The sequence below is a fragment of the Trematomus bernacchii genome, unplaced genomic scaffold, assembly GCF_902827165.1.
Source record: "Trematomus bernacchii unplaced genomic scaffold, fTreBer1.1, whole genome shotgun sequence".
Taxonomy (NCBI): domain Eukaryota; kingdom Metazoa; phylum Chordata; class Actinopteri; order Perciformes; family Nototheniidae; genus Trematomus; species Trematomus bernacchii.
The window spans coordinates 2,445,979-2,471,694 of record NW_022988043.1 but is presented as its reverse complement, the minus strand read 5'-3'; the positions used below and the strand labels follow the sequence as shown (position 1 = coordinate 2,471,694).

The 25,716-nt window shown below is 42.1% G+C and overlaps 1 protein-coding gene across 6 annotated transcripts in view; it reads right to left on the bottom strand.

The window, feature by feature from the left end:
* cabin1 (calcineurin binding protein 1) overlaps positions 1–25,716 on the bottom strand; it is a 40,983-nt gene that overhangs the window by 11,042 nt on the left and 4,225 nt on the right. For 4 of the 6 annotated variants that reach the window (XM_034117728.1, XM_034117727.1, XM_034117730.1 and 1 more), the window contains exons 13-34: positions 25,459–25,531; positions 25,073–25,260; positions 24,830–24,967; positions 23,616–23,804; positions 23,283–23,525; positions 23,028–23,181; positions 22,828–22,943; positions 22,452–22,613; positions 21,376–21,582; positions 21,064–21,209; positions 19,923–20,184; positions 19,519–19,689; positions 18,447–18,536; positions 18,163–18,323; positions 17,859–18,070; positions 15,536–15,601; positions 14,628–14,807; positions 13,492–13,886; positions 11,938–12,051; positions 2,995–3,158; positions 2,803–2,899; positions 2,009–2,692 (exon numbers count right to left, since the gene is read on the bottom strand). In XM_034117728.1, the coding sequence (XP_033973619.1) occupies positions 2,009–2,692; positions 2,803–2,899; positions 2,995–3,158; positions 11,938–12,051; positions 13,492–13,886; positions 14,628–14,807; positions 15,536–15,601; positions 17,859–18,070; positions 18,163–18,323; positions 18,447–18,536; positions 19,519–19,689; positions 19,923–20,184; positions 21,064–21,209; positions 21,376–21,582; positions 22,452–22,613; positions 22,828–22,943; positions 23,028–23,181; positions 23,283–23,525; positions 23,616–23,804; positions 24,830–24,967; positions 25,073–25,260; positions 25,459–25,531 (4,212 nt within the window). The remainder of the gene's footprint in view (positions 1–2,008; positions 2,693–2,802; positions 2,900–2,994; positions 3,159–11,937; positions 12,052–13,491; positions 13,887–14,627; positions 14,808–15,535; positions 15,602–17,858; positions 18,071–18,162; positions 18,324–18,446; positions 18,537–19,518; positions 19,690–19,922; positions 20,185–21,063; positions 21,210–21,375; positions 21,583–22,451; positions 22,614–22,827; positions 22,944–23,027; positions 23,182–23,282; positions 23,526–23,615; positions 23,805–24,829; positions 24,968–25,072; positions 25,261–25,458; positions 25,532–25,716) is intronic. The other 2 variants (XM_034117732.1, XM_034117731.1) reach the window with 2 other exon arrangements.

Genomic DNA, 25,716 nt, shown 5'->3' with positions numbered 1-25,716 from the left:
TGCCAATTGTTAAATGGACTGAGTCAAGCTTCAGAGTATCACAGCCCACCGCTTTCTATTCATGTCTAGCTCTATGCTAACTTCCCTCGTCAAACCACATACAGCTGCCAGCAATGACTTATCAATAACACATAATGATTACTATTTGAAACAGGCGCCTTTCAACCATACATCTAGAACAGATCAATACAACTATCTACATAATGTCCAGAACATACTGCATTCTCATGACAGGAAATGCTCAAACACAATGTTGTGGCTCTTAGGGATTCCTAGATGATGATTAACGTTTAGATAATAATTAATATCTGTATTACAAGTTTTGTAACTTGTTTAAATATGCTAATGGTATTATTTGACATGACCAGAACAGAGATCTGAGCATTGGATAGAGCCAGGCTCACATTCTTATCTCATTTTGTTGACTTATTCAGCAAGGACATATTGTTGTATTGAGGAAAAACTGTTATATAAATCAGGCTATGAATTATATATGAACTAATCCCTCCGAGCCAAAAATCCTTTTGGTTTTTACAGAGTGAGAATTAATAAATGTTTTAATTGAAAACACAAAGATATGATTCTGAAGATTCAATACATTTTGCAACACTATACTGTTTAATAAGTAGATAGACAGATGAAATATAAACCCCAGTTCATTATTAACATTAATTCTAAATAACAAGTTTTCTGAATAGTTATTTTTGAATAATGATAACTTGTTCTAAATTATGGAGAAGCTCTCATTAGTGATCAGTGCATAACACTGCCTGCAGTGTCTTAGGAGTGAGCTTAAAAAGGAAGAAAATATTCTGATAACCAAAACGTGAACAAGGAGGAAAATGATGCAAGAAGCCGATCGAAACTATACCCACATGCTGCTGTGCAACGCAGCAGACCACGGAAGCACCGAGCCTCTGTAGTTTGTGCGAGTAGGTGCACAAACAGAAGGTGCTTCTGGAAAATGTCCAGGCATATTAATTGCACAACTCATTTGAAGACAGGAAACATGTCATCGCTCTTTCAGGCTACACTCTCTCTTAATGGTGTGTCTGAGACTGCAAAGAGAATATTTACTCAAAGACATCAGTAAAACAAACGTTGCTGAAGTCGGCCAGTTCCCTCTAATTTCTTCTCTCTCCTCTTCAGTTTTCCCTCGCTTATAACCCTCCTATTCCAGCTCTATGGCATTACACAGATAATGACCTGGCACCTTCGGGCGAGCATTGATCTGCAGCTCAATATGGCCGTATAATCTGAAGTGGGTTGTTCTGCTACTATTTCATCAATGCCATAGAAGGCCCTGAAGTTGGACAAACGTTCAACAACTGAGGAACATTGGCATCTAGAGATGTGAAGACACTTCTTGCTTCTCTGACACTTCCTACGCAAAAGAAAATGTTGACATAATGATATATGGATTTCAGATAATGAATAATAGTTATACAGATAACAGCTCCTTCCCTGCTTTTACTGTGAGATATAGGCAGTAAGAAGTTACTTTTAGTGTAACTATACATACAACCTAATAAGCAGAAGTGGCTGATTAGTACAGACAGACCTTTGTCTCTGTTTTGGCATTATGCCACAACTTTACATTTTGGCACCAGTTTCATTACACACATAATGACTGAGCAACTCCCCACCTTCTTGTGACATCATTACAAAACAAAAGTCCCAATTCACCTCAAAAATACCCAGTGGGGCTACTTTTAGATTCAACAACCCGTTTCTGTAGTAAGAACAAACAGACTCAGAGGTTATATTTGGGTTACTGAGAGTAAAAACAAAACCGCGCGTTATGAGCTGGATTTGTCGGCGTGTTTGAAAACGGAAAGAGGGAAAGTCCCTCTTCTACAGCGGGTGCTGTGTTACTATTTCAGTCAGATGAAGGGTTTCCCCAAGTCCCCTTTACTTTAAGAGGGCTTATATCAAGCATGCATGACTTTGAAAATAGAACAGCACATATTCTGGCAATAATGTAATCTATGCGTGGTAGCAGGTTTACCTGTTTTATGAGCATATAAGTCTCTGACATGATCTTCTCGATGCGTTGCAGGTCGTAAGTCATGACTTTCTGGCCTTGCTGCCAAACTCTGTAGGCATCAAGCAGTAACGTTTTTCCGGACTCCACATCGTCAAGTAGCTTCCTTTTCCTGTTTGGCCTTCGTAGTAGCCCCTGATCCGTCCCACCGGCTGCCACGGTGACCTTGGGTAGTAAAGCTTGGAGCTGCTGCTGCCTGGAACTGATACTTAGTTCCTCTAGAGACAGCTCTGGTGTCCGGCTGCTGTCAGTCACTTTGTGCGAGGGCTCCACGGCACTCAGACAGGTCTCTGCCTCCGTTGGGTTGCCCTGAGAGTCTGTGGGAGCAGAGGGTTTCCTCCACTGGCCACTGTCCAGGTCCATGGGTTCCTCTGGCCCTGCTTTGTGTCCCTCACTCCCAGCAGTCTCCACCTTCCCAGGGTAGATCTCCTGAACTTTGCTCCCTTTATCTAATGATGGCGGTGGAGGGGTGAGTTGTGCCTGGGAGGCTTCCCTGGGCCCTGTCTCAGTGGCACAGGCTCCCTCTGTGAGCCCAGGCTTCTTAGGCAGTGCATGCTTGCTGTCCTCTGAACTGGGCCTGTTGGATGCTTCCGTTGTGGTCATCTCCCCCATGGAGGGCGCAGGCGCTTTGTGAAGCTGCTCAGACACCTGAAACAGAACAGAACCTGTCAAAACATGAAGAGGGTGCATGCCAGACATCTAAAACGCTGAGCGGCTCTCTGCTCTTTGTGTGTGCGCTGTGATTTGTGCTTCCTTACCCCTGTGAGACTGTTCAGATTGTCCTCCAGGACTTTTACAGTTAGGAAAAATGCTCTCTTGGCCAAAACCTGGCGATCAACATCCCGTAAATACTTCCTTCATGGAAGAGAAAGAAGCAAGAGGAGAAATGTTATGGAACAAATACATAATACATGACAGAAGTAGAAGTATCATATGAAGTGGGTCCTTACTTTCCCTGGTCAGGGGTTCTCTGCAGCATGAAAGACACTTTCACCAGAGTATCGTGATCCTTAAGCTGAAACAGCACCTTCAGCAAGAGGACAATGGATCGGTTCATATGAGATGCAAAACTCCCGGGGCGATCAATCTCATCTACTGGAATACGCCAGATGCCCTAAAGGAGACAAGAACAGAAAAAGGGGAAGCAGAATCTGGAGGTTAGTTCGACCTCAAATATCATGTTTTCCACTAAATGCTGGTGATCCTGGGCACAAACACACTTGTTGGTGGAGCCTTTGCCTTAAAGTTCACCAAGTATTATTTCAAATTGGCCAAGGAGGCCAAATAGGAGGAGCTGCTTCCATTAAACTTGTTTTACATTTGACTGGACAACAAGCCAAAAGGCTAATTTATGAAATTCTGAAAGTTTTGTTTTTACAAGCGCTCTTTGTTGCCAGGTTTTCAGAGGCCTAGGGAATGTATGACACACACAGACAATCAACAGGGAGAGATGGAAAAAACTGAAAAGAAAAGAAAGTAGAGGAATTAAAAGGAGTTCAAAACATGGCATTGAAACAAGAAAGCTCTAATGAGGGGATGGGAAGGCTGCAGGAGAGATCTAGTGGACTGGATGGCCATGTGGAAAGGGGGAGGGGGATCTGGGGGCTTTCTCTCTGGGCACACATGATAGGCAGCCTCATTAGTGCTCAGCTCTGTCCAAGCAGAGCAACAGTCCAGCAGACTGGCTGCCAACAAACACAGCCCTGCTTTGCAGAAAGATGGAGGAGTCCACCTTTCCTGTGAGCACATGTCCTCTCAGCAGGTGAAGCGAGGCGCGCTTCTCACTCTGAAGCTACTGATACGAGTGCAGATGGTGGCCTAGGAGGCGTACACTATAGCACATGGCGCAGGGTTCGGTTTCTGGCCTTAGGAAATGTGTTTGAGACAAAACAAAGAGGACCATATTAGGATGGAGCAAAACAAACGAGGCGGCTCCATCGGCTGCTGAAGGCACCGGGGAGCTCCTCCTCACAGACAGCTCCTGATTGTCAGATGACATTTTCAAAGCCACCGGAGACGAACAAAGCAGGAAAGAGAGGCAAGATAAACACATCAAAACAAATCACATTCCTGAGCACGTAATATAAACTCATTCCAGGCAAAACAAGCCTCTGTGTTTATATTCAAGACTTCCTTCACAGGGGCTACTTCATGTTGTCATCTTTTAAGATTCATTTAGAAATAATTGTATTCTTCTCCAGCCACATTTCCAGTGGTCAACACAAACCTCTAAAGAACAAGTGAACGGTTCCAATGCCTGCGTGAAAAGAGAAGATTTATAAATCATATGATGCAATCAGGCAGGGCTTGGAAAGGTTTTAACCTTTCAATGCACAGATTAGCAAATGCTTCCAACAGGAACGGGTCAAGTATGATGAGGGGGTGGGCTCCGCACACTTAAAAACATCTCTAATGGAGGAGAGTTGTTCTTCGTCAGAAAAGCATCCAACCACAGCAAATCTGTTTAGGGAAAGCAGAGCCATGGCTTTACACAGATTATGCTGAACACAACAGCTAAAGCAGATTTGTAAGACTTTTTACTGCAATGATTTTAAGCATCCCCTTTTTTTGTGAGAGAAAAAATAACCAATGCTTGACACTAGACTAGAGCGACAGAACTGGCAGATGTTGCCAATACATTACGCAAAAACATCTGACTGATAAGAGATTAAGACGCATAGCGGGGGTGTGTGAGAGATAAATACATGACAAGAGAGTCCTTTGGCACAGAAAGAATAATCAGACAATTGTTAGGTTCAAAAGAGTAACTGGTAAAGTTATCCTAATTCCCCAAGTCACTTTTTCTTGTATTATAAACATCAACATGAAGGAGTTCTGTTGCAACGTGACAAAAAACAAAAGAGACCAACTTCTGTCGGTCCCTCTACTTCTTGTGTGACAAACTGAGCCAAAATAAAACCATGTCTCTATGCTGAACAACATTTGCCAAATAAACCCTCAACCAGGTGTCTTTTTTAACCTCATCTACTATTAACATCTTATCATGCCAGCATTAATGGCAAGAAAGGCACAGGTCTAAAATATGAGCCATGGTTGAACTTATTAACTGCTGGGAAGTTGCACTAACTGAGTGTTAATGTGTCTTTTAACACTCGGCAAACACTACTGCAGCTTACTGGTAACAACAATATCAGCATTTCATCAGCCAACAACAACTTCAGATGGCAAGATTCACACAAAAAATCCAAGATGGCTGGTAACCTGCAATGCATTCAGCACTTTGCATGTGGGTGGTGTAAATGTGCATCTTACTTAAGTCTACTGTAGTTTACATGCAGCAATCTAGACAGTTGAGACCCTCAACAGTACATACAGGATGCTCTGTGCCATTTAATAAGAGTATCACACATTTAGTCAAAAACAAGTAGAACACACTTCTAGACACAGGAACTCTGATCACACAATAATTACCTACAAACTTCTGCGCAATTTTTTCAAAAGTTGGAGGGAAAGGGAGAAGGAGACTCACCATCACCTAAGAAAGCTACTCTCCTGCGCCTGTGTTAGTGCTCTAGAGACTTCTTGCTGGCGGTAGCAGCACCTGCAGCCCTGGCAGCGCCTCCACCCTGAAAGAGGCTCACACTCGGAGAGCAAGGAGTGGGCTGCATTTGGGTGCTAGGGCAGCGAGAGCTGAAGGGGAAGAGAAAAGGGAAGCACAGCTGCCAGAAGAGGAAGAGAAGAAGAGGAGAGCGGCAGGAGGAGAATCAGCGATGGAGTGAGGGGCCTGTAAGCTCAGTGTGCCCCTGACAGAGGAGCCGACTCGTTCCTCTCCTGCTTTCAAACCCTGCCATCTCAAAACAAAAACACCCACGCACTCTATCTCCGCTCTGCCTGACCCCAGCCTGTCGGAGTTCTCTCCCCCCTCCTCCCTTCCTTCCTTTCTCCCGCACTATACACAGTGTACAGCCAATCCTTGTAGGCCTTTGCCAGCCAATCGGAAGCAAGCAGAGAAACTCCCGCCCTTAGTGCACACCCACACACTACACACACAAACAGAGGAGTGAGTGTGAGAGAGAGAGAGAGAGAGAGAGAGAGAGAGAGAGAGAGAGAGAGAGGAAGTAGGAGAGTGAGGAGAGGAGGAGAGAAGAGAGAGAGGACAGGAGAGAGAGAGAGAGGAGAGAGAGGGGGAGAGACAGCTGAGAGAGAGAGAGACAGGAGAGGAGATGAGAGAGAGAGGGAGAGCGAAGAGAGAGAGAGAGAGAGAGAGAGAGAGAGAGAGAGAGAGAGAGAGAGAGAATGAGGAAGCAGAACCAGTGCAGCAGAGAGAGTAGATGAGTAGAGCGAGTAAGAGTCAGGGGGAGGGGGAGTGCGTGATCACCCTGAAGACGGAGCAACAGGAAAAGAACAAGAGAACATAAACTGGCTCAAAAATGAACTCAGTGCGACCACATCAATGTGCTGGGAGGAATCAAGAAGATGGCAAACCAGTAGTGAAATTAAACAAAAACTTGAGAGAAAAAAGGACAGCCCACGGTAACCACAGAAACACAGGCTGAGGAACAACGCTGTTGAATAGATACGATTGTGGTGTGTACACACACACACAGTATTTCCTCAGACAGCAGAATACTGACAGCCCTCACCTTCTTCCTTTCCTCTCCTTTAACTCTGGTCGACTCCCTCCAGCTGTCCACCATAAACATACTAAGCAAACACACCTTGTTTTTCCTGCTTCCTGTTGTGTGAGTGTGGGTAAAAACTGCTGAAAAATCTCAAGCTCAAGTGAACACAGAGAAAAAGAAGGCAATGGAAAACACACTGGCAGCCATACCTAACCCTCCAACGTGCAAATCAAAACACAGACTATGTACAAGATGTATTCATTGGGCCAATACTCCTCCCCTAAGAAAGAAATAACAAGGTTCTCCTGAGTGGAGCTCCACCTACAGCTGAACGCACAAATGTTTGAGTCATACATCAAATCGAGGCGAGCAATACAAGTGTCACTGTTTCCAGAAGACTTTCCTAACCTAATAATACAAGACACTGAGGCCTAAGTGCATGATCCGTTAAATTCAAGCAGTCAAGTCAAACATGTACGCTTGTCATGGAAATACAGTATCGGCTAAAAACACGTTCTCCGAGAAGTTAAAAGACCAGGCTGGATTTATGTTTTTCTTTAGCAACAAGGACATCCATTTTCTCTGGAGCTTCGCAGAGAGGGAATGCGTGAGTGAGTGGAAGAATATGTAAGCAGGAGTATGAGTGTGTGGGGAGGAGGAGGCTACACACAGGGACTCCTCACGATCGCTCTGAAGGAGTCCTGAGCAGCCTCTATTGTTACAGCAGCATTATAACCAAAAGCATCAAATTCAGCCCTGATACTTTGTTACAATAACTGTATTACAATAATTTACCGAAAAGGATGACTATGTTAGAATACAAAATAATTGTTCAATAGTGTGAGTATGTATGGTTAAAGGGTATGTCACATCACAATATTATTAAAAGATATAGCCAGCCCACTTAAATTAGGGATGGACTATTGAAATATTAGTTTCTTGGGTACATAGTTGTTTTTTTATTTTAAGATTCCGACATTTGTGTTTTGTTTTTCCTTTCTGGATTTTTTTAATTGAATAACACTTAATAAAAATAACATGACTATAAAATAACATGATCCTTATTTTGCTGTGTTACGTCGCCAATAACAGACAAGAATTTAATAAAATCGTAGAAATGTCTGCCAACAGCCAAAATACATGGAGCACAGCGTGTTAGTACCTGATCCTCAGACTCTGTGTAGTGTGTGCCAGGTACACTGTGTGCTTGTGATGGAGCAGATGGTTATGAAGGGTTTGGAAGTGTTGGCTACATTTACTGATACTGGAATAAATGACTGGATGTTTTTACTACAAGATCATGGATACACATTGATTTGGGTTTTTTTGTGAATCGTAAAAATCACCAATGAGGTTGCTCTGCTACGACACTATGCTATTGATACAATTTTTTATTTTTTTTTACTTGGTTCTATGAAGTTATAACCTGTTGAAGAGCAGTACAAATAAAGATTATCAGTGCGATGCAGTGTAAGATTTGAAAATTCGCTACCAAAGCCCCAGAAACCGAAAAAGGTTACTCGGGACAACCCTTCCTAAAATAGCAATTATAATTATTTCATGAAAAACAAAATGCTGGATTTATTCCGTGCATTATCGAGAGCTCCAGTACAGGCAGCTGAAGCATTGAGTAAAGTAGTACGAGTCTGAGACCTCTTAACCTGAACATATAAATATACACCATCATTTTAAATGTCAAACAGCCAGTAAGGGCCAAAGCAAGCAGCAAGTCCAAATGCCCTAGTCTCACAATACAAATGTCAGTGCATGAATAACATATAGTTATAGAATGTGACTCAGTTACTAATTATATTTACAACTACATAACTATTATCAAAGTGATCTGAGATTCAGAAAAATGGTCTTAGGTTAGAGGCTCACGAACTCTGTAAAAACACACACCAATAAAAGACGCCCTAAAATTACATTTAAAATACAAACAATGAGATAAATAAATAAGTAGGAGCCGGTATGGAAATCTGCGTTAAAAAAGCACAGAGTCCATTTGGCCTCATGCTGACAACCACAGCGATGAATTATGCAACACAAGCTTATCTGGATCATTCCTGAACAGCGATATATAGGTTACTTTACGCAGACTCCAATTAATGTAGCCCAGCCAAATGAACAGGAAATGTAGGCCATGATGACCTACATTAGCAGAACTCAGCATTCACCAACAGGCTCATTGAAGCACAGATGAAAGTCTCCTTTGCATCAAGGTGCCATATGTTTAATATTTGATCAACAATATTTCAATTTGGGGCAATCCCCTCTTGCTGGTTATTCTGTCACTGGAGAGATGACTCAAGCACAAACAATAAGTCTATAAAACACTAGCGCAGAGTGATTAGTCTGGTTAGAACGCAGCTGTCGGCTGAAATTGACTTGTCAAAAGTACACAGCTTTGAAAGGCTGGCTTGAAGGCTGTTTGTTCAAAATCCACCTCTACCTGGGAACAACTGTGTGCTGAACAATGCCTTTCTATCCATTTACGAGTGAAATTACCTCCACTGCTGTTGCTTTAATGAAGCTAACAAAATAAATGGTGGAAATCAAAGCTATATAATGTTCATTCCGAACATTTTCGTTAATGTTATAGCTGCTTAGAACTCATAGACTCGTTAAAAACAGCCATTTAGAAATGTTTGTGTTTTCCTGTGCTAGAGAGAGGGCTTCGTTTGAAGGGAACAATAAAGCTCCAACAGTTGGTATGCCAGGGTGGCAGGTTTACCTCCAGAAGGAGCTCTGTGAGAGCCCAGTGGGAGCCAGAGCGATGCGGAGCTAACCTCCAGCTCCGACTTGGCCCGCATCGCTTCTGCAGTCTGTTCCCAAAGGCCACATTTGACTCGATAACCTATTCAATCCACTATGTCCAAAATAATGTTCCCCACCAAAATATACCCTGACAAGTGACTTATTTGTGACATTAAGATGATGTGACAAACTGTTTGTATCATCTGCTTGGTAAGGAGAGTCTGAGCATTTAGGCTTTGACAGGAACAAATAAAAAAGTAAGCCATTTTCGGCCCACATTGACAAGACATAATATCTGCTTCAAGTAAAAAGAGTAAAATCATCTGACATGCGTGACAGATGACAGATTCAGACAGTAATCTCCTCCACTGGATAACAGCAGAGGCCTTGTAATTCTGAGAAGCAGATCATTTAGCACTCTCCTCAGAGCACCATGTATCTAGTGATTCATATTTAGGGCTGATTTCTGTGCATCCTATTGAACTATGTGAATAATGTGTGTGAATAGGGTAAACCACAACTGCAGAACGGCAATCATTCGCTCCCAGCCAACATGCAGACAGCTCATTAGTCACAAACGTGAGGACACACTTCAGCGCTTCACAGGTTTCCCTCTGGGAGGCTGCATTAGCTGCTACTGTGCAGTTGTTTACTATGATGAGGCTAAACTTGAGAGTAAAAACACGACACATACACAAGTATTTTACAGGCACGTTATTGTATGAACTAATCTCTGTGTTTGTGAGAAAGGTATTTTGTATATTTCCAACAGGATGTTTTGTTTAAATCCAAAGCAGAAGTGACATAAACCACTTAAACATAACTGGGACACCATGAAGTAAATTACTTTAGCCAACCGAGAGATATAATATTATTTTCACCTAGTGACAATTATCAATTATGGACAGAAATGTCTCAAATAGAACCAGTAGGGTTGTGGGGTAGACTAATGTAGGCGGTACTCAGCTGGAGATGCTGTTTGACTGAAGTAACAACAAGAATGCTTTGTTTACATCGCGGGATACCTTGAACTCTATTTATACTAAACATGGCATAACAAGTTCAAAAAGTATGTCGACCTTTAGTCATTAGACGGCCAACCCAAAGGCTGTGTTCCCACTGATTTATTACTGCACTGTAATAAAATCACAGATAAACTATTACAAAGATCCAGTGGTCTCAACACATTTACCCAGCAACGATTGCTTAGCTCAGGTGACAATAATGCTGATTATAATTGCTTCTGGAGCAAGACTTAATTTGCCGATACACTACAAAAGGGCATTGTGTCAATATTTAATTTTTTAGCTTTAAATAATATAGTATTCATTAAAGAAAATAGGACTTTCACTTTGAAAGTCAGTTGCTGAAAAACATCAAGCGACTTTGTTTTTGTTTTTTTTGTCATTTTATTTTAATGGGATCATAATCATTTTTTGTTGATTGCATAGAGCAGGGGTGGGGAACCTCCGGCCTCCGGGCCGTATACGGACCGCGAGACCATTTGGTACGGCCCTCGATGTAATTTATAAACACAAGCAAAAAAATTAAAGAAATCTAGACCGCAAAATAATTAAACAAGCGAGTGCCTGTTTTTCCTGGCCAAGGTCAGGGTCCTTGAACACAACACGAGCCTAACGTGTCATCACGTGGTATATGTCTTGTCTGACAGGGGTGTAGTTCTGACGGAGAGCACCAGAACGTCGCTCCGGCACTTCACAAATTGCAGTACCCATAAGGAGCCGTACACATGCCGCAGTTTTTGCGTGGCTGTGTCTTTAGTTGAAAGCCCAGTGGCGATCTGTTCATCTGTCATACTGATCATACAGTCAATAACTTTGTTGTTATTAGCATCTGGTTAGCTAGCTATGCTAACGAATATAAGAAGCTTTTTCTACAACCAGTGAGGTAAAGGCACATCTTTATATGATCATTATAGTTATAAAAAAATAAGAGAATAAAGTAAACAGGTATAACATACTATATGACAGTAAAAAAAAGTTCAAGAATACAGTTTGAAAGGAGAGTGATTTGTAAAATATCCATAAATAAAAATAAAATCTGCTTACAGTTCTGTTTCATATGGATGTTGAGAGATGTATCCATAGATCTGCTAATGTTGCTCTCACAGTGCACCAGATTGATGCTTTTAACTTCAACATTTAAAAGAAAAAATCCTAGAGGAGGTTAGGTCCCCCCCCCCCACTTAAATCATGTCCACATGGATAGGAAACTAAATACATTTGCACACATCTTGTGTCCATATCTGGATTAAGAGGTTGCTTTTTCTTTGCACAGCATGAAAGAAAGGCCAAATGAATGGGCTGTGATTTTAGTATTTTTAAGCAGAGGTCAATAATTTGTACGGCCCTCGGAGGATGTTGAAAAAATTGAAATGGCCCTTGAGAGGAAAAAGGTTCCCCACCCCTGGCATAGAGGAATGCCAATAACTCCAGTTCAGGTTTCTCTCAAATGTTTTGAGCAATGTGTTGACAGTTTGACAGAGAGGAGGGAGAAGGAAACATGCTTGGTGATCGCAGTGAACTGACTTACATTGAACAGGTTTGTCTTGTTTCTTTCACAGAAAAGTCCTTGTGCTGGCATGTGCTTCAGCTGTTGCCATGGGACACTGCTTCCTAGCAACACATCTCGGGCCCACTGTAGGTTCTGAGGAGAGAAATAAATGTGAAAAACACATACGTTTGAATGTACATTTATTTACACGCACAACATCATTCCTAATGACAGAACCAAGGGGATACCCTTTGTTATATGAATAGATTGATGGACTATATTTGCATGCTGAATTAACATCTCGCCAAAAAGAAAAAAAGGGAAAATTAGGCTAATTTGCAATCAGGGAAAGTCAGACCCCCTTTTCACAGTGTGATGACTCACAAATCAGTGTCTACGCAAGTGCCCTGTTGGAAAAGATAGCACACTAATGCCACTTCATGTTATCTTTCACAGACCCAGTAGGCTATAGGATAACATTACAGGCTCCCTCTCACTCCATGGAGGATAGAGCTGGCCAGTCAATGTGAGCGGGAGCGGGTTTTCCTGAGAACAAAAGGGGCACAGAGGCTTTTAACACTGGATGTGTTGGGTTGTGAGGGCAGCTACACAACGTGTGTCATCAGCATCAAATCAACTGACTGTGTCATCGAGCCACAGCTTTTTCTTTGATCCAGGCAGCTGATAACTCCACTGGGGGCAACAACAGAGGGAAACCTTACCACCTGTGTAAGCCTCTATCAAAAGGTTATCTGCATCTCATTAATTCTCAAGGGAGTAATCTTTACCTTCGATCTGTTCATAATATAATAAACACATTTATACTGTTTATATTTGATATAATATTTTACATTTTATTTTTTGTTCTTCTATTCCACTTTTTTAAGTATTTTAATTTTAATGTCTGAACACACTGATGCTTGGTTCTGTAACCAAATAATTTTCTAAATTGGGATCAATAAAGTATATATATATCCATCTATCTATCTACATATCTATCCATCTACAAATGTAACGTTTTTTTAGTCTTGTAGCAAATAATGAAAACCATGCTGTGACACACACAGTACTCTGCGGTGAGATGAGCATATTACATAACATAAAAAAAAACATTTTCCATTCCCAATCCACCCTTATTGAGTGAGGACAAAGGCTGTATTAAAAAGGTTGGACTAATGGAGTGCTGACAGAAGGATGCCACCAGAGGAAAGCTCAACGCCACGTCTCTGTGCCAAACTGGCTGAGAGAGCACTGCGCTGCCACCCACGCACACCTCTGCCCACCGAGCCTCACAGCCAACACAGGCTGTTTCAGCAACTCCTGCGTTACTGCAGAGTGAACAGACTCACAAGAGAATCCAATGGGGGGGGGAAGAAAACTCTGATATACTTGACACTGAAATAATGAATCCAAAAGGTCCATGTCAATTGAGGAAATTGAAGCAATTCTTAGCAAACCCAATCTTCTGTAAATGTCAGCATTAATGAGAGGGGATAGTGATTATAGGGTGTATGACTTAGGTTTAATGGATGACTTGGCCTTTAAATGCAATGAAAGCGGACTTGTGTAATCCGTTAACAGGGGTACACTGACCTGATGGGCCTTGCTGTTGTGGTAGAAGAATGCCAGGCGGTACAGACTCTTGTAGTGCTGAGGGAAGCGGCCGAGGCAGAGGAAGAGAGATGCGACGCACATTTCCACCAGCATTCGTCTCTGGTCGCCACGATCTGTGGGCAGGGCCTTGGGCACCTCGATCACCTCGAGGGGGGGCTCTGGCTTCCTCTTCCCCTCACTGGCTGGGGTCTGAGGAGCAGCTTGTTGAGAGTGGGATGGCTTTGGAGGGGTCGCTGGGATGGGCAGAGGATGGGGACCAGGGTCTGCTGAGACCTTGGAGGCTGAAGACTCGGGGAGTGTCACCACCACGGCTTCTACCACTTCCTGGATAACTTTCTCTTCCGTCTGGATGCCAGAGTGATCTCTATGTGATGCTAAAGATTTAAAAGCAAAGACTTTAGGACTTTAATCCAGAGTTGTGCATGTTAGATCAGTTTTCTGCTTGCTTTAAAAGGTCATTTGTTAACCTTTATAAAATAACCCGTCATCATATTTCCCCAAACTGTCATTATATCCTGAGCCTCCTCTTATTGCTTGCTATGGCATTTGCAAGGTGTCCCCATGCCTGGAGGAAAAGGACCAATGAGAGCAGATGAGTGTTTAAATAACTAACTTTAAAAAGAGAAAGTAAGCTCTTGTCAGTGGGGGTGGTGATTGCCTTTGTGTCGTTTCTGAATGTGGGAGGGGAACTTTGGGATTTTAGCCTTTGCAGAACATTTACATGCACAAAAACCTAAGGGAAAAGGAAAACCGCAAAAAAGCCAAACAGGGCCCTTTAACGCATTGATTGAGTGGGATGGACTCTCCTTTGATCTGATTGGTTATTTTTTATTTGAGCGCAATGGAATCTTGCAAATGCCATGAAGAGCAATAACAGGAGAGAGAGGAAGCTGTCCACAGATGATCTGTCTCATATACTGTGAGGATACAGTGACAGTTATGATACAAAATAATTAATATAAAACGTTATTAACTGAACCTGTAATGTCGAGAATGTAAACATCAGAACACCACATCTGACTATGACATTGTTGTATACATTCATTACATTCAGCTAAAATATGTAAAGGTAAATGCAGCCATAAAGAAATAAGTCATTTCAAGTCCAAGCGCACCTGTGTCCTCAGATGCAAACTGCCCGTCCTTCACTGGGGTCGTACTCTCTGATGACGAGGAGCTGACTTTCCCAGAAGCAGGTTTGTGGCTGCTGTCCTGGGAGCTGGCGGGGTCAGTGAAGGCATCCTGGGTGGAGTTGGAGTCAGAGAGAATCACCACTTCACTGTCCTGACTGCGCTCTGCCAGAACAAAAACACATCATGGGTCATGCCGCCAGTCGCATGGACCCAGATCGAGACATATTAGTACATCTTTTCAGGATAGCATTACAAAATATAATTATAATTGTGTTTTTTCTTTCTAAAAAGTGGGGGTTTTTCTTTTTTTCAGGTGGGACAATCTTTTATAGATTCAGTTAAGATTACTGTATTGTATGAGTTTTAACCAATTATCCAAAATGTGTAATAGAATAATTTAACAGCATGCTGTATAGGTCTTTTTCAAGCTGTTTTTAAATGCCAAAAATGTCCTGTTATAATGTGTGTGTGTGTGTGTGTGGGGGAGAAATAAATATCATTTTGAAACACAAATAGGTCATTAGCCACAAATCCTTATTAGTGCATCCCTAATGACACATTGTTATAAAAGAGAGATGGTTTGTTTTTGTTAGAGGTCCAAAACCAAAATGCCAGCATTCCTCTTAATTGCCATGTTGTGAAACCTCAGCAAAAAAAAATCCTTGGCAGGGAACTGTTACTAACACAATCAGAAGGGCAATAAGCTTTTGCTATTTCAGTGACTATTGCACACAAGGGGCTTTTCAAAGGATTCACAGTCATCAGCTAACAGGAGAAGTTACTATGGTACTGTAAGGTTTGTGAAAACTGAACACTTCCCGCTAGAATGCACTTCATTTAGGGTTAAAACATCTCCTCTTAAAGAGTTTTGTTGGTTTGAAGAGCAGTACCATTCAGGGAAGCCAGCCACATTGAAGACCTGGGCAGGCAGTAATCATGGTCAAACTCTGGTGAGGCTGTTGAAGATATGGGGAGCTGGTTTTAAAATATAATCAAGAAAAGCCGTTATCTTAGAATTTATATTTTTAAATGTCTGCAATTTTCCTTAAAAATCCATAATTTGTCGTTATGAAAACTGAATACAGATGTAATCCCCTTGAAAATGTAGAACCTGATTCAGACACAAACATTCACAGTATGAGTGCAAGTGTTAGGAATGTATCAAGTGTGTCTAAAGAGCAATATTTCATCCCAAAATGAAAAAGTAAGGCCTGTGAAATGATCCGTGGATCGACCTGCTGCATCTTTGGCAAAGCAGTGAAGACCTACGAGTCTTGAAAATGCAATTTTACTCAATAACTGATCTCTTGCTTTACCGTCAATTGTACAGCACAAAAGAAAGAAAACATCAACAGTGCACATGATGACCAGGAGATCTTGAATGCATTTCACCAGATAATGAGAAGATAAACGCATGTCTGAATCAGGTCCTGCACTCTCGTTGTCACCTTTAAGCAGCACTCAAGCCAGAAAAAGTTGGCACTTTCAAGTAAACATGTGCATGGTGGAGGATTTTCTGACTGCCAATTATAGGCCAGCCACATTCTCCTTGAATTGACATTTTCACACTAATTGGTCATAATTGGAAATTATAGCAAATTAGTGGAAAATAGCAAACACATGATGAAGGAGAGATTTTTGAAATATCTAAAAGACTTTTTCGGTCAAGTTAAGCCCACACCAAACTCAAATCACATGTGACACACCAGACAATTAAGTGAAGTGTGATAAAAGACTGACGTTATCCGGTCGTGAAGACATTCACCCTGTTAGAACTACATGCATATAAATGGCAAAGCAGGTGGTAAAAGCAAGCAGGCAAAGAGGTAGCAGGCAGGTAGGTAGGTAGGAAGGAATCTGGAAAGGGTGACAAAACTGGCAACATGGGCAATATGGCTGCGTTATTTGCACATTCAGGCTAAAGATGACACATGGGGAGGGGATGTCTGTTTTTGTCATATGTAAAGAATAGTGAGAACTGTTCCTTCCAAACATTATTTTGGTTTCTGGTTCACACTTAATTGCCAGGGTAGGAACTAAAAAAAAAACGTTGACTTTCAATTCCTGAAATGTAAGTCCAGGCTGCTTTAACTAACTGTGCATGTACATGGCTGTTTGCTATTTTAAAAACATTCTATGAAGTGTCTTCTCTGAAATTTGACAAGACAATTATCATTGCATGACTGCAATTACAAGAGTCGACATACAAGATAATCAATGTGCTTGAACAAAAAGGTCAGTTATATTTATCACTGTTCAAACTCTGAACAAGATGTACATTACCGAATTACTGAAAGCACTAATGTACAAGTCATTACTGCATGATAATCTCCGTCTTTATGTGTTTTTCAAAAACACACATTTTATATTTTCACATCCTGCCTTTATAGTGGGGACTGAAAACGTTCCTGTTTATCACAACTTGTAAAGTGCCTCACTTTTTTTGAACAAACATCTCGTTGCATGAATTCAAACTTTTACATTTGGATGTTTTTGTCTGTAGTTGTTCCAAATGTTTGCTTGGGCATGGCTGGCTTGCTAGTTTGTTGTATGTTTCATCTGTTGTTGATTTGTCTGTTGTACTTAAGGTTAATTTGCAAAGCAGATCTTCATCTCAATAAATGATCTGATTGAAAAGTGATTAGAATAATAATGCATGTGCTTGCTAATAATTATGTAATCAGTGTAAAAAAAAAGACCTGGTTATAATGAGCACAGGATTAGATCTCTGACAATGCAAACCACTCTGTTGAACCAACACACAGGGAAGCAACAAATCAGGATCATAAAGAATTAGCAGGCATGTCTCGGTGAAGCTATAGGCTTAAGGAAGTTGTAACAAAGCAAAATTGTAGAATATTAGGAGAGGCAAGATGATTGGTAAGAAGAGAAAATAGGACCAGAAATAAAAGCAGCAACAAGAAATGGTTTCTTCAGCGCACACACACTCACACGCACGCACAAAGACACACTCAATCATTCGTTTCAATACTGCTGATTTGTCAGGCAAAGAAAAGAGTGAAATAATCAGTAGCCATATTGCCCATTTCACCACATCCCAATCACCCAGTGCATAGGGATCATAGTAACTGAAACCAAAACCATTAAGCATGGTGATTAGCAATCTGAGCACTCCCCAATGGGCTTCCTGTCCCAGTGCAGAAAGGGCAGAGAGCCCCACCCCAGAGACAGTGCCTAGGACTGGGACTGTACCATCGGCCTGCTGCTCCTCATGCCGCTGCTGCTGCCACTGCTGCCGTCGGAGTGTTTTGCGTTTGGCGTAATCATGGTCAAACGGCGTGGCCACGTAAGGAGGGGATGTCAGACCTGGGGTGGCAGCGGATGGACGGGAGGGGCTCTGGACGTTCCCTGTGCAAACTGACGAGCAATTAAAGTCTTCATCCGTCATGGAGGGGGGTTTCTCCCTGCAAAAAAAATCAAGTTCCAATCAACAACAATGTGAATTATGGTTTTGCAGTGTTTGTGTGATTGCTGCTTGGTTATATTTCTATCTTACTTTTCAAGGGACCTAGGCATGCTCGGCATACTCTTCTCTTCCGCCCTGGCAAATGCCCCGGTAGCGGCCTCTACCAACAAATTGAAAAACAGCTCGTGGTCCAGATCAGACACTTCACCCTCCAATAGTTTAAGGGTGGTGGCACTGAGACGGAAATGCAACTGGAAGACAGAAATGAGAAATAAGACGTGAAAAAGGCGTAAATGTGAATGCTTTAAACAGCTATCTTACATAACACAATCAATGTGACAAAGCGTTTGATCCACCGGCGACAGGTAGTTTACCTCCAGGGCTTCCATGGCCAGGTCAGGAGGATTATGGTAGTGGATTTTCCGGGGGTACCTTGCAGCTTCCTCATGCAGATAGTGTGCTGCCTAGAGATATAAAAAGGAGAGTCACCAACCCGACACAATCATCTGTTAAGGTAAAATGGAGGGAAGGCGTGCAGTAAGGAGTAGAAAACGGCCATGTGTGCTGGCATCATGGTTCCCTGTGTTCACACTGCCCCCCTCATCCTCTGCTGACCTCCATGACACCGGGTTTCATACAGGTTCATGTGCCTCCTCTGATCTAATCACAACAACAAAGCAATGACTAACTCCATGCATTGTTCTCTCCAGGAAAAAAATACATCTTGCGAGGGTGGAAGGGCAGCGGCCTTTGTTTCTGTAGGCGGGTTATGAAACGACTCTTAATAGAGCTTAATAAATGGCTTCAGTCAACTTCATACCAAAAGATTTTTGAAATTACTTTTTCTACGGTTATCATTTATCTGATGTTAACCACCAAGAAAAGTATCTATTAAATGTAATTGTTTCTTCCTATCAGACTGAATTCTATAAATTATACTCACTCACCTAAGAAAACCTCCCTGAACCTTATGCTTTTGTATTTTAGCTGTGTGATAGCCGTATTCTTCCAGCTATTTTTTAAGATCTTGAGTTACATTTTAACACAGGTTCCAGCTGACACGTTTTATTGGACCCCAGAAGGAATGAACATTCAAAAGAATGTATCATAAAACATAATATATTGACCCAGTTATTTTGCACAACAGTTGCACTGCACCCATACAATCTCGGGCAGAATGACAAACCCTAAACAACACAGAACGTGCCTGCCTACACCTGCAAGCATAGCATAGATCTTATGGAGAGATTAACCAGCGGTAGCTGGCAGGCTAACAGCGATAAGATCAGAGAGGCCATGCCAGAGCCTACATGTCATCCACATGACTTCTTTATATCAGATTTTGACCTGTGCAGAGAACAAAGCGTCTTGTCCTCATTGTTTAATGCCACTGACAGTCAGGAGGGAATGAAACAGAACTTAAGGTTATAACCTGAAGTTGTTTACCTTTTTGTAAAGCTGCAGATATTCCACTGGAGACTGTTTGCGTTTCTCTGCTATCTTCCCGAGCATGTAGTGAATGAGCCACTCTTCTTCATCACTGTCACCCTCACAACGGGAAGCTCCCTGGAAACACTGGGAGGCTGTTTCCAACATGGAGTCTCTCCTTTCTTCCATCTGAATACAAACACACACACACACACACAAACACACGTTTGAACCTTGATGAGTTATTTAGATGAAGGCGACAGATCCATTTATGTTACAACAAATTCACATGTGGAACAGGCAAAACTGACAGAATGTGGCATCTGTTAAGCTCACACAAGGAACATTTGACATTAAAACTCAACAAAAACTGACAAGTGACTACAGATGAGGAACAGGACACCTCTGTTAACATGTCTCACCTGTTTAACCACCTCTGGGGGAAGCTCGTTGCGCCACTGCTTGAGCTGACGAGAAGCAAATGTATGCAGCGAATATGAAATGGTGCCGTACTCGATCCACAGAGACAGGTTGGAGCTGTCTATTTCCAGGGCCCTCTTAAAGCAGTGAAGCACTGCCTGAGAGTGTTTCCATATAGGAACATCACTTTTCAGCTCATTGGAGTTGAGCTTTTCCTGAATACGGCTGGCCCGAGCTAAAGCCATTCCGGCCCAGGAGTCAAACCTGAGGAGAAATGTTTGCTTTTAGTAAAAGATCTGTAGTATGTATCTGTACTGTTTTTGTAAAATACAAGACACACATTTGCTAATACAGTGGAAACCGCTTATAGTGTTCAAGTCTGGATCAAATTGATCACTTTACCCGTATGATTATTTAACAAATATTTTTTTGGTTTTAATAAAATATCATGCAGATTATCATATTTTAATATGATAAGAAGGTAATGGAACAGACTGCTTTGGTATTTACTGGCTCGCTGCCAGTTCTTCTGCCTGCTCTTTCGCTAGGGGCCTTCTTAAATTAAGAGCGTTATCTTTCATTTATTTATTACCGTAGTTAAAAAAAAAAAATTAATGTATATTTTGTCCTTAAAGGAACTAACGGTACGTCCACACGGCAGCTTCAACGGAGACGCTTTCCATTCACTTTGAATGGGGTAACGTCACGCTTTGCCGAACTGCATTGTGGTTCCGTCGCGTCGCTTTGCCTCCGTTGCTCGCTTCGAAAGTTGAGAAAAGTTCAACTTTTCAAGCATCGTTGGAAGCGCCAGCCAATCAAATCATATGCCAGTACAAGCTCTAGCCAATCAAACCGCGTGCTTGTGTGTCCGGGGCGGGAGATTAATGTGATTGGTTGTTGGTCGCACGCCAGACACGCCCACCGGCAAGCTTCAACGCGACGCTGCCGTGTGGACGTACCGTAACACTGTTATACGACAGCTTAATGACTTTTCGGAAATGAATAAAAACAGGATGTATTCTGTTTCAAGCTTATGGATCCACAGCAGTGGTTGATAACTGTAACTGTGATCACTATAATTGGTTTCTCCTGTATTCATAACACATAGATGCTTTGTGACACTAAAGTAAAGAAAAGAGCTACCTGTTGGGACACACGCATATGTCATGCATGTAGAACTTGATGGCTTTGGACTGCTCCTTGTTCTTGAAATGGTAATCAGCCAGCAGGTAGAACATCTCATCGATGATTGGAGGAGCAGGAGCACTACCCTCAGGAAGACAAGGGGCCTGAAAAATATATAAATTAAACATGACTTTAATAACCATGATTCTTAGGGACAAGCCTGCAAATGAAGCTGAAGGAATGACAGGCACAGAGACAGAGCAGAACTCAGCCCTCTTTAGCCTGTCTGAGTCACTGGTGTCTCCAGTCAGTGTGGCCTCACAAACTGACCTTTTCTGCCATGCCCTCAATGTAGGCTGCCACTTCATCCATGGTGAGGACGGGGGTGTCGCTTGTTGGGGCGATACCAGCGAACCTCCTCAGCAGATTGGCCAATTCAGCAGACACTGTGCTTGTCTTATAGCTGTCAAACTCAGGCAGTGACTTAGGTTTGAAATACTGGAACATGAAGAGGGCATCACACCACAGCAGCTCAACCTGCAAAACAGATTCAGTCAACAGAAAAGCATTAGTGTCAACATGCATTGTGTTAGAGAGCAACAGACAAGAGAAATTAAGTGGTATGGAGGTTTTCTGGGGACGCTCCTCTTGCCCTGTGATGTTGCATAACTACAGTCAGTAGCACTATTACAAGAACTGTGGCAATGACACCCCCCTTGTGGCTGGACACGTGCATTACAAAAATACAAGAGACATGGGGCTGTATCCACAAAGCTTCAGAATGCATGAGGTAATAAAGGAGTGGAATTCTTATTTAAGAGTTATAATGTAGCTATTCAAAAATAATCTTTGGGGTCGATATGATCTCAAAAAGGTGAACAACGATAGATTTATATTTTGCTGAACAACAGTGGGTGGAGTGCTGCAGGTTGATCCAATGTTTTTTTTACATTTCTCACTAATGCTTTTTCGTCATTAATGCCATTTGACCCCCTCAATTGACCCCAGGCGTACTAACCATACAAGCCTACAAAACATTAATGGAAAATGCAGACGTCCTCTGTGAGTGAGGGTCAACGAGGGCAAATGATTGCGTCATTGGCAGTCTCTCAAATCTCTTTTTGACAATACATGTGAGAAATCATACCAATTAGTCAAAGCCATGCGCCATTTTCACCACCTCCTCACTATTTCACCGCCTCTTCAACACCATTTGTCTTTTATCTTTATAGCAGCCATTTTAGATTACATAATACTTTGGTTTAAGAACAACAAGCTGAGCTGTATTTGATTTTTGCATTTTGTAATTCAAAAGAATCTCCAAGCAGCATGAGAAAATGATGATATATATATATAAAATCAAATGTATGACCAGAGAGAAGTTTAGGAGCATGTGAGTGAGTGACCTGTGGAGACGAATGATCCTCAAGGTAGCGGGCCTTGCTCTTCTTACTGGGGTAAGCATATAGGCAGAAAAGGGACTGCTCCAGGGCCATCTCCAACTCTTCTTTGTAGGGGTGAGACGCAGTGCTGGAAGAGGCTGCAACCTCTTTTTTCAAAACTTGAACCTTTACAAAACATAAAGAAAAAACACCCGGTCAAAGTAGTACATACAAATTATTCTAGTCACACTATCACAAAGACATTTTTCAGGGCTTAATTTAGATTATTTAAAAATGTACTAGCAGGAATGTACCGCAACCATGTTCTCAAGCTGTGCATTCACATATCACCTTGGTGGTAGTATAGTATGTGTAGAGAGAAGTCTATAAATACACTTGCATAGAATTTGAGCAGTGCGCCGTCTGAGTTGCAGCACATGGAGCGACGGCCGAGATACTCATGGGCCGTGTTCAGCAGCATCAGGGAGGAGGGCAGCATGGGAGTGTCTGAGTTCTCTGAAAATGAGACTTGAAAGGGTCACTCGGTGTAACAACTACTAGGGGAAAAGTAAAGGGATTAAAAACAAGACGACAACAAACCTTCATCATCCCCCACAGGGATATGCTGTCGAAGCATGCAGTCGAAAGCAGCCTCCTCATGTTTGATAATGCGATACAGGATAATCCAAGGCAGGACCGAGAAGAAATAAGGGTCCTTGGGATCGTCGGAAATGTTCATGCTCATGTCAATCAGCTGAAAACACACAAACAACAGATTACAATTCCAAAGAGGCTGATCAGTTTCTACTCATAGTGTCAAATTAAAATGTTTTTTGGCTTTGGCTCCCTTTGTACCTGAATGAGATTGTTTGCCAGTCGAGCCATACTGGAGAGGTGAGGGATATTGCTTAGAATCTCTGAGTCTTTGATGAAGCAGACCTCGGTGCCGTCCAGCAGCTTCCCGATGGTACTGACCCACTCCTCCTTACTGGGGGACGAGTTGTTAGGAGCAGAGTTGAGCTGCTGCAGGGCTTCATTCAAAGCTAGCTCGCTGTACTCCAAACACTGCTGGTAGTCCTCAAGCTTCAACAGCGAGTCCTAGAGTTCAAATTCAGGGAAGAAGTGTCAATTATCACACATTTCAAAAGATCTACCAGGTTCAATGGATACTGATGTAGAGGATCTAACCTGCAGCAGCATCAGCTGAGCAGGCCGCTCTGGTGCTGAGCTCACAAACTCCAGAGGTTTACTCCTGCCGCCGTAATTAAGGGTGGGCTGCAGCAGGCGCACCACAGAATCAAAGTCTGCAGACTCAAAGAGACGCTGGATCTCCTCCAAAGACTGACAACGCTCCAGAGACTTCAGCCTCTTGTCAATCTGTCCATGGGGATAGACGAAACCAAAAAGAGAAAAAACAGTCAAAACAGCGACAAGATAATCAAGGGACTTGTATCTATTTAATAATTTACACTCGTGCTTAAAAATCAAACGGGGAAAAAAACACAAGCTGTGTTTTTTTATTTAAAGTGGACCTATCATGCTATATTTGAAAAATATATTGTAGGGCCATACCTATATAAAACATGTCTGTGAAGTATTTTTTTCAAAATACCAAACAGATCACCCATTGTAGCCATCCCTCATACTGCTCAAACCCCTCTTTTGCAGCCCTGTTAGAGAAACGCAGATTTTGTGTCCTCAGCTTGAAAAAAAAGAAGAAGAGGAGGCGGAGCTAATGCCTGATCAGAATTCTACCAGAGATAAAGTTAAATTCTGCTGTGATAAAACGCCATCCTGTTTAAACCACGTCAAGGATTATTTCTGAAATAGTATGGAGCTCAAATGCTTTTTCTCTTGCGCTTTTATCACAAGGTGAGTTCTTTTTTTATTTCCTGCTTTTTAAAACACATGTGCTCTACAGTACAGGTTAGCTCTGAGTGTTAGCGAGGCTTGCTAATGTAAACAAAGACGTCCAAAACACGTAAGGCATTGTTTCTGATAGCAACTTTCTGTGGGTCCGCTGCCGATTTGACGTCAGTTCGGATGGAATCTGTATCCGCTCGTTGTACACCCGTTTTTAAAAGATTTGGGTACGGAGGAAAAGAGAGAGGGTTTTATTTTCTGACACTGCGTGAGTTCCCCGACGCACCGGGGACACATATTTATGTATAAAAGACATCACAAAGTGCATTTTGCATGATAGGTCCCCTTTAATTATTTGTATGATTGAGCATAATACACATTTTTTTAAATAATTGCAAATCGACTTAAGTACTGCTAATATTTTTTTTCTATATTAAAGTTAGACTTTAAAACACTTTTTATATTATTATATTATACTATGTTGGAAATGAGTGGTCATATTGATGGAAGTAAGGTGGTTTGTCAGCCATTGCACTGACCTCCTCCACAGAGATCGCTGCGTCTACACGTAGGTTAGGCAGTCTGATGGTGTAATGTTTCCCTTCAGGAGTCTTCGGTTTGCTCTGCAACAGACCTACACACACATCATAGCTCTCCAGGGCTAACTCCATGTCTCCCTGACAAACACAAGAGAGACAGACTTACAAGTCTCATCTGGCAGAGTTTGAGGGAAAGGACCAAGTTAATAAAAAGTGAAGCAAAAACAAAAATATAGACTTTACCTGCAGGGCCAAGAATCGTGCCTTGAGCCAGTAGACACGCACCATGACATCCAGCCAGTCTTCCTCGAACAAGTCTCTCTGGGATGAACCTAAGGCTAGGAGTAACAAATCGTTTTGGAAGTGCTGCCCGGGGAACTCTGAGTCAGCCGCATCACTGCCGGGACAAATGCTGCTTCTTCTTGTAGACACTAGACAAGGAAAATAATATATAAAACAAATATAAACATGTTGTAACACACAAATGACTTTCCAGGATTTAGCTATTCATTCATGTCACTGTGTTTAGAACTGTGATTGCAGTGCCCCCTTTAGGCCAATCTAGTCCAATTTATTAAAATCAACAGTATAGTGGCCTCAAAATGGGGGCTTAGCTCACTGCTACTTACCAGTCTTCCCTTTGGTGTGTACCCATTGCTCCAACTGCAACTCCATAGATGCTAAGCTCATCTCCAACATTTCCTGTAAAGGTAGCAGATATACAGTCAAGTATTAGAGTTAGCTGTGGGGGCATCATATGAGGCCAATTCTGATAAAAAGCTATAGTTCCCTGGTTCCAATTCAAGAAGATTTAAAGCCATATTAGAGGCTGGAAAATGCAGACTCTTTCAAAATGTGATACATATCCAGTCTGAAAATATCAGTAC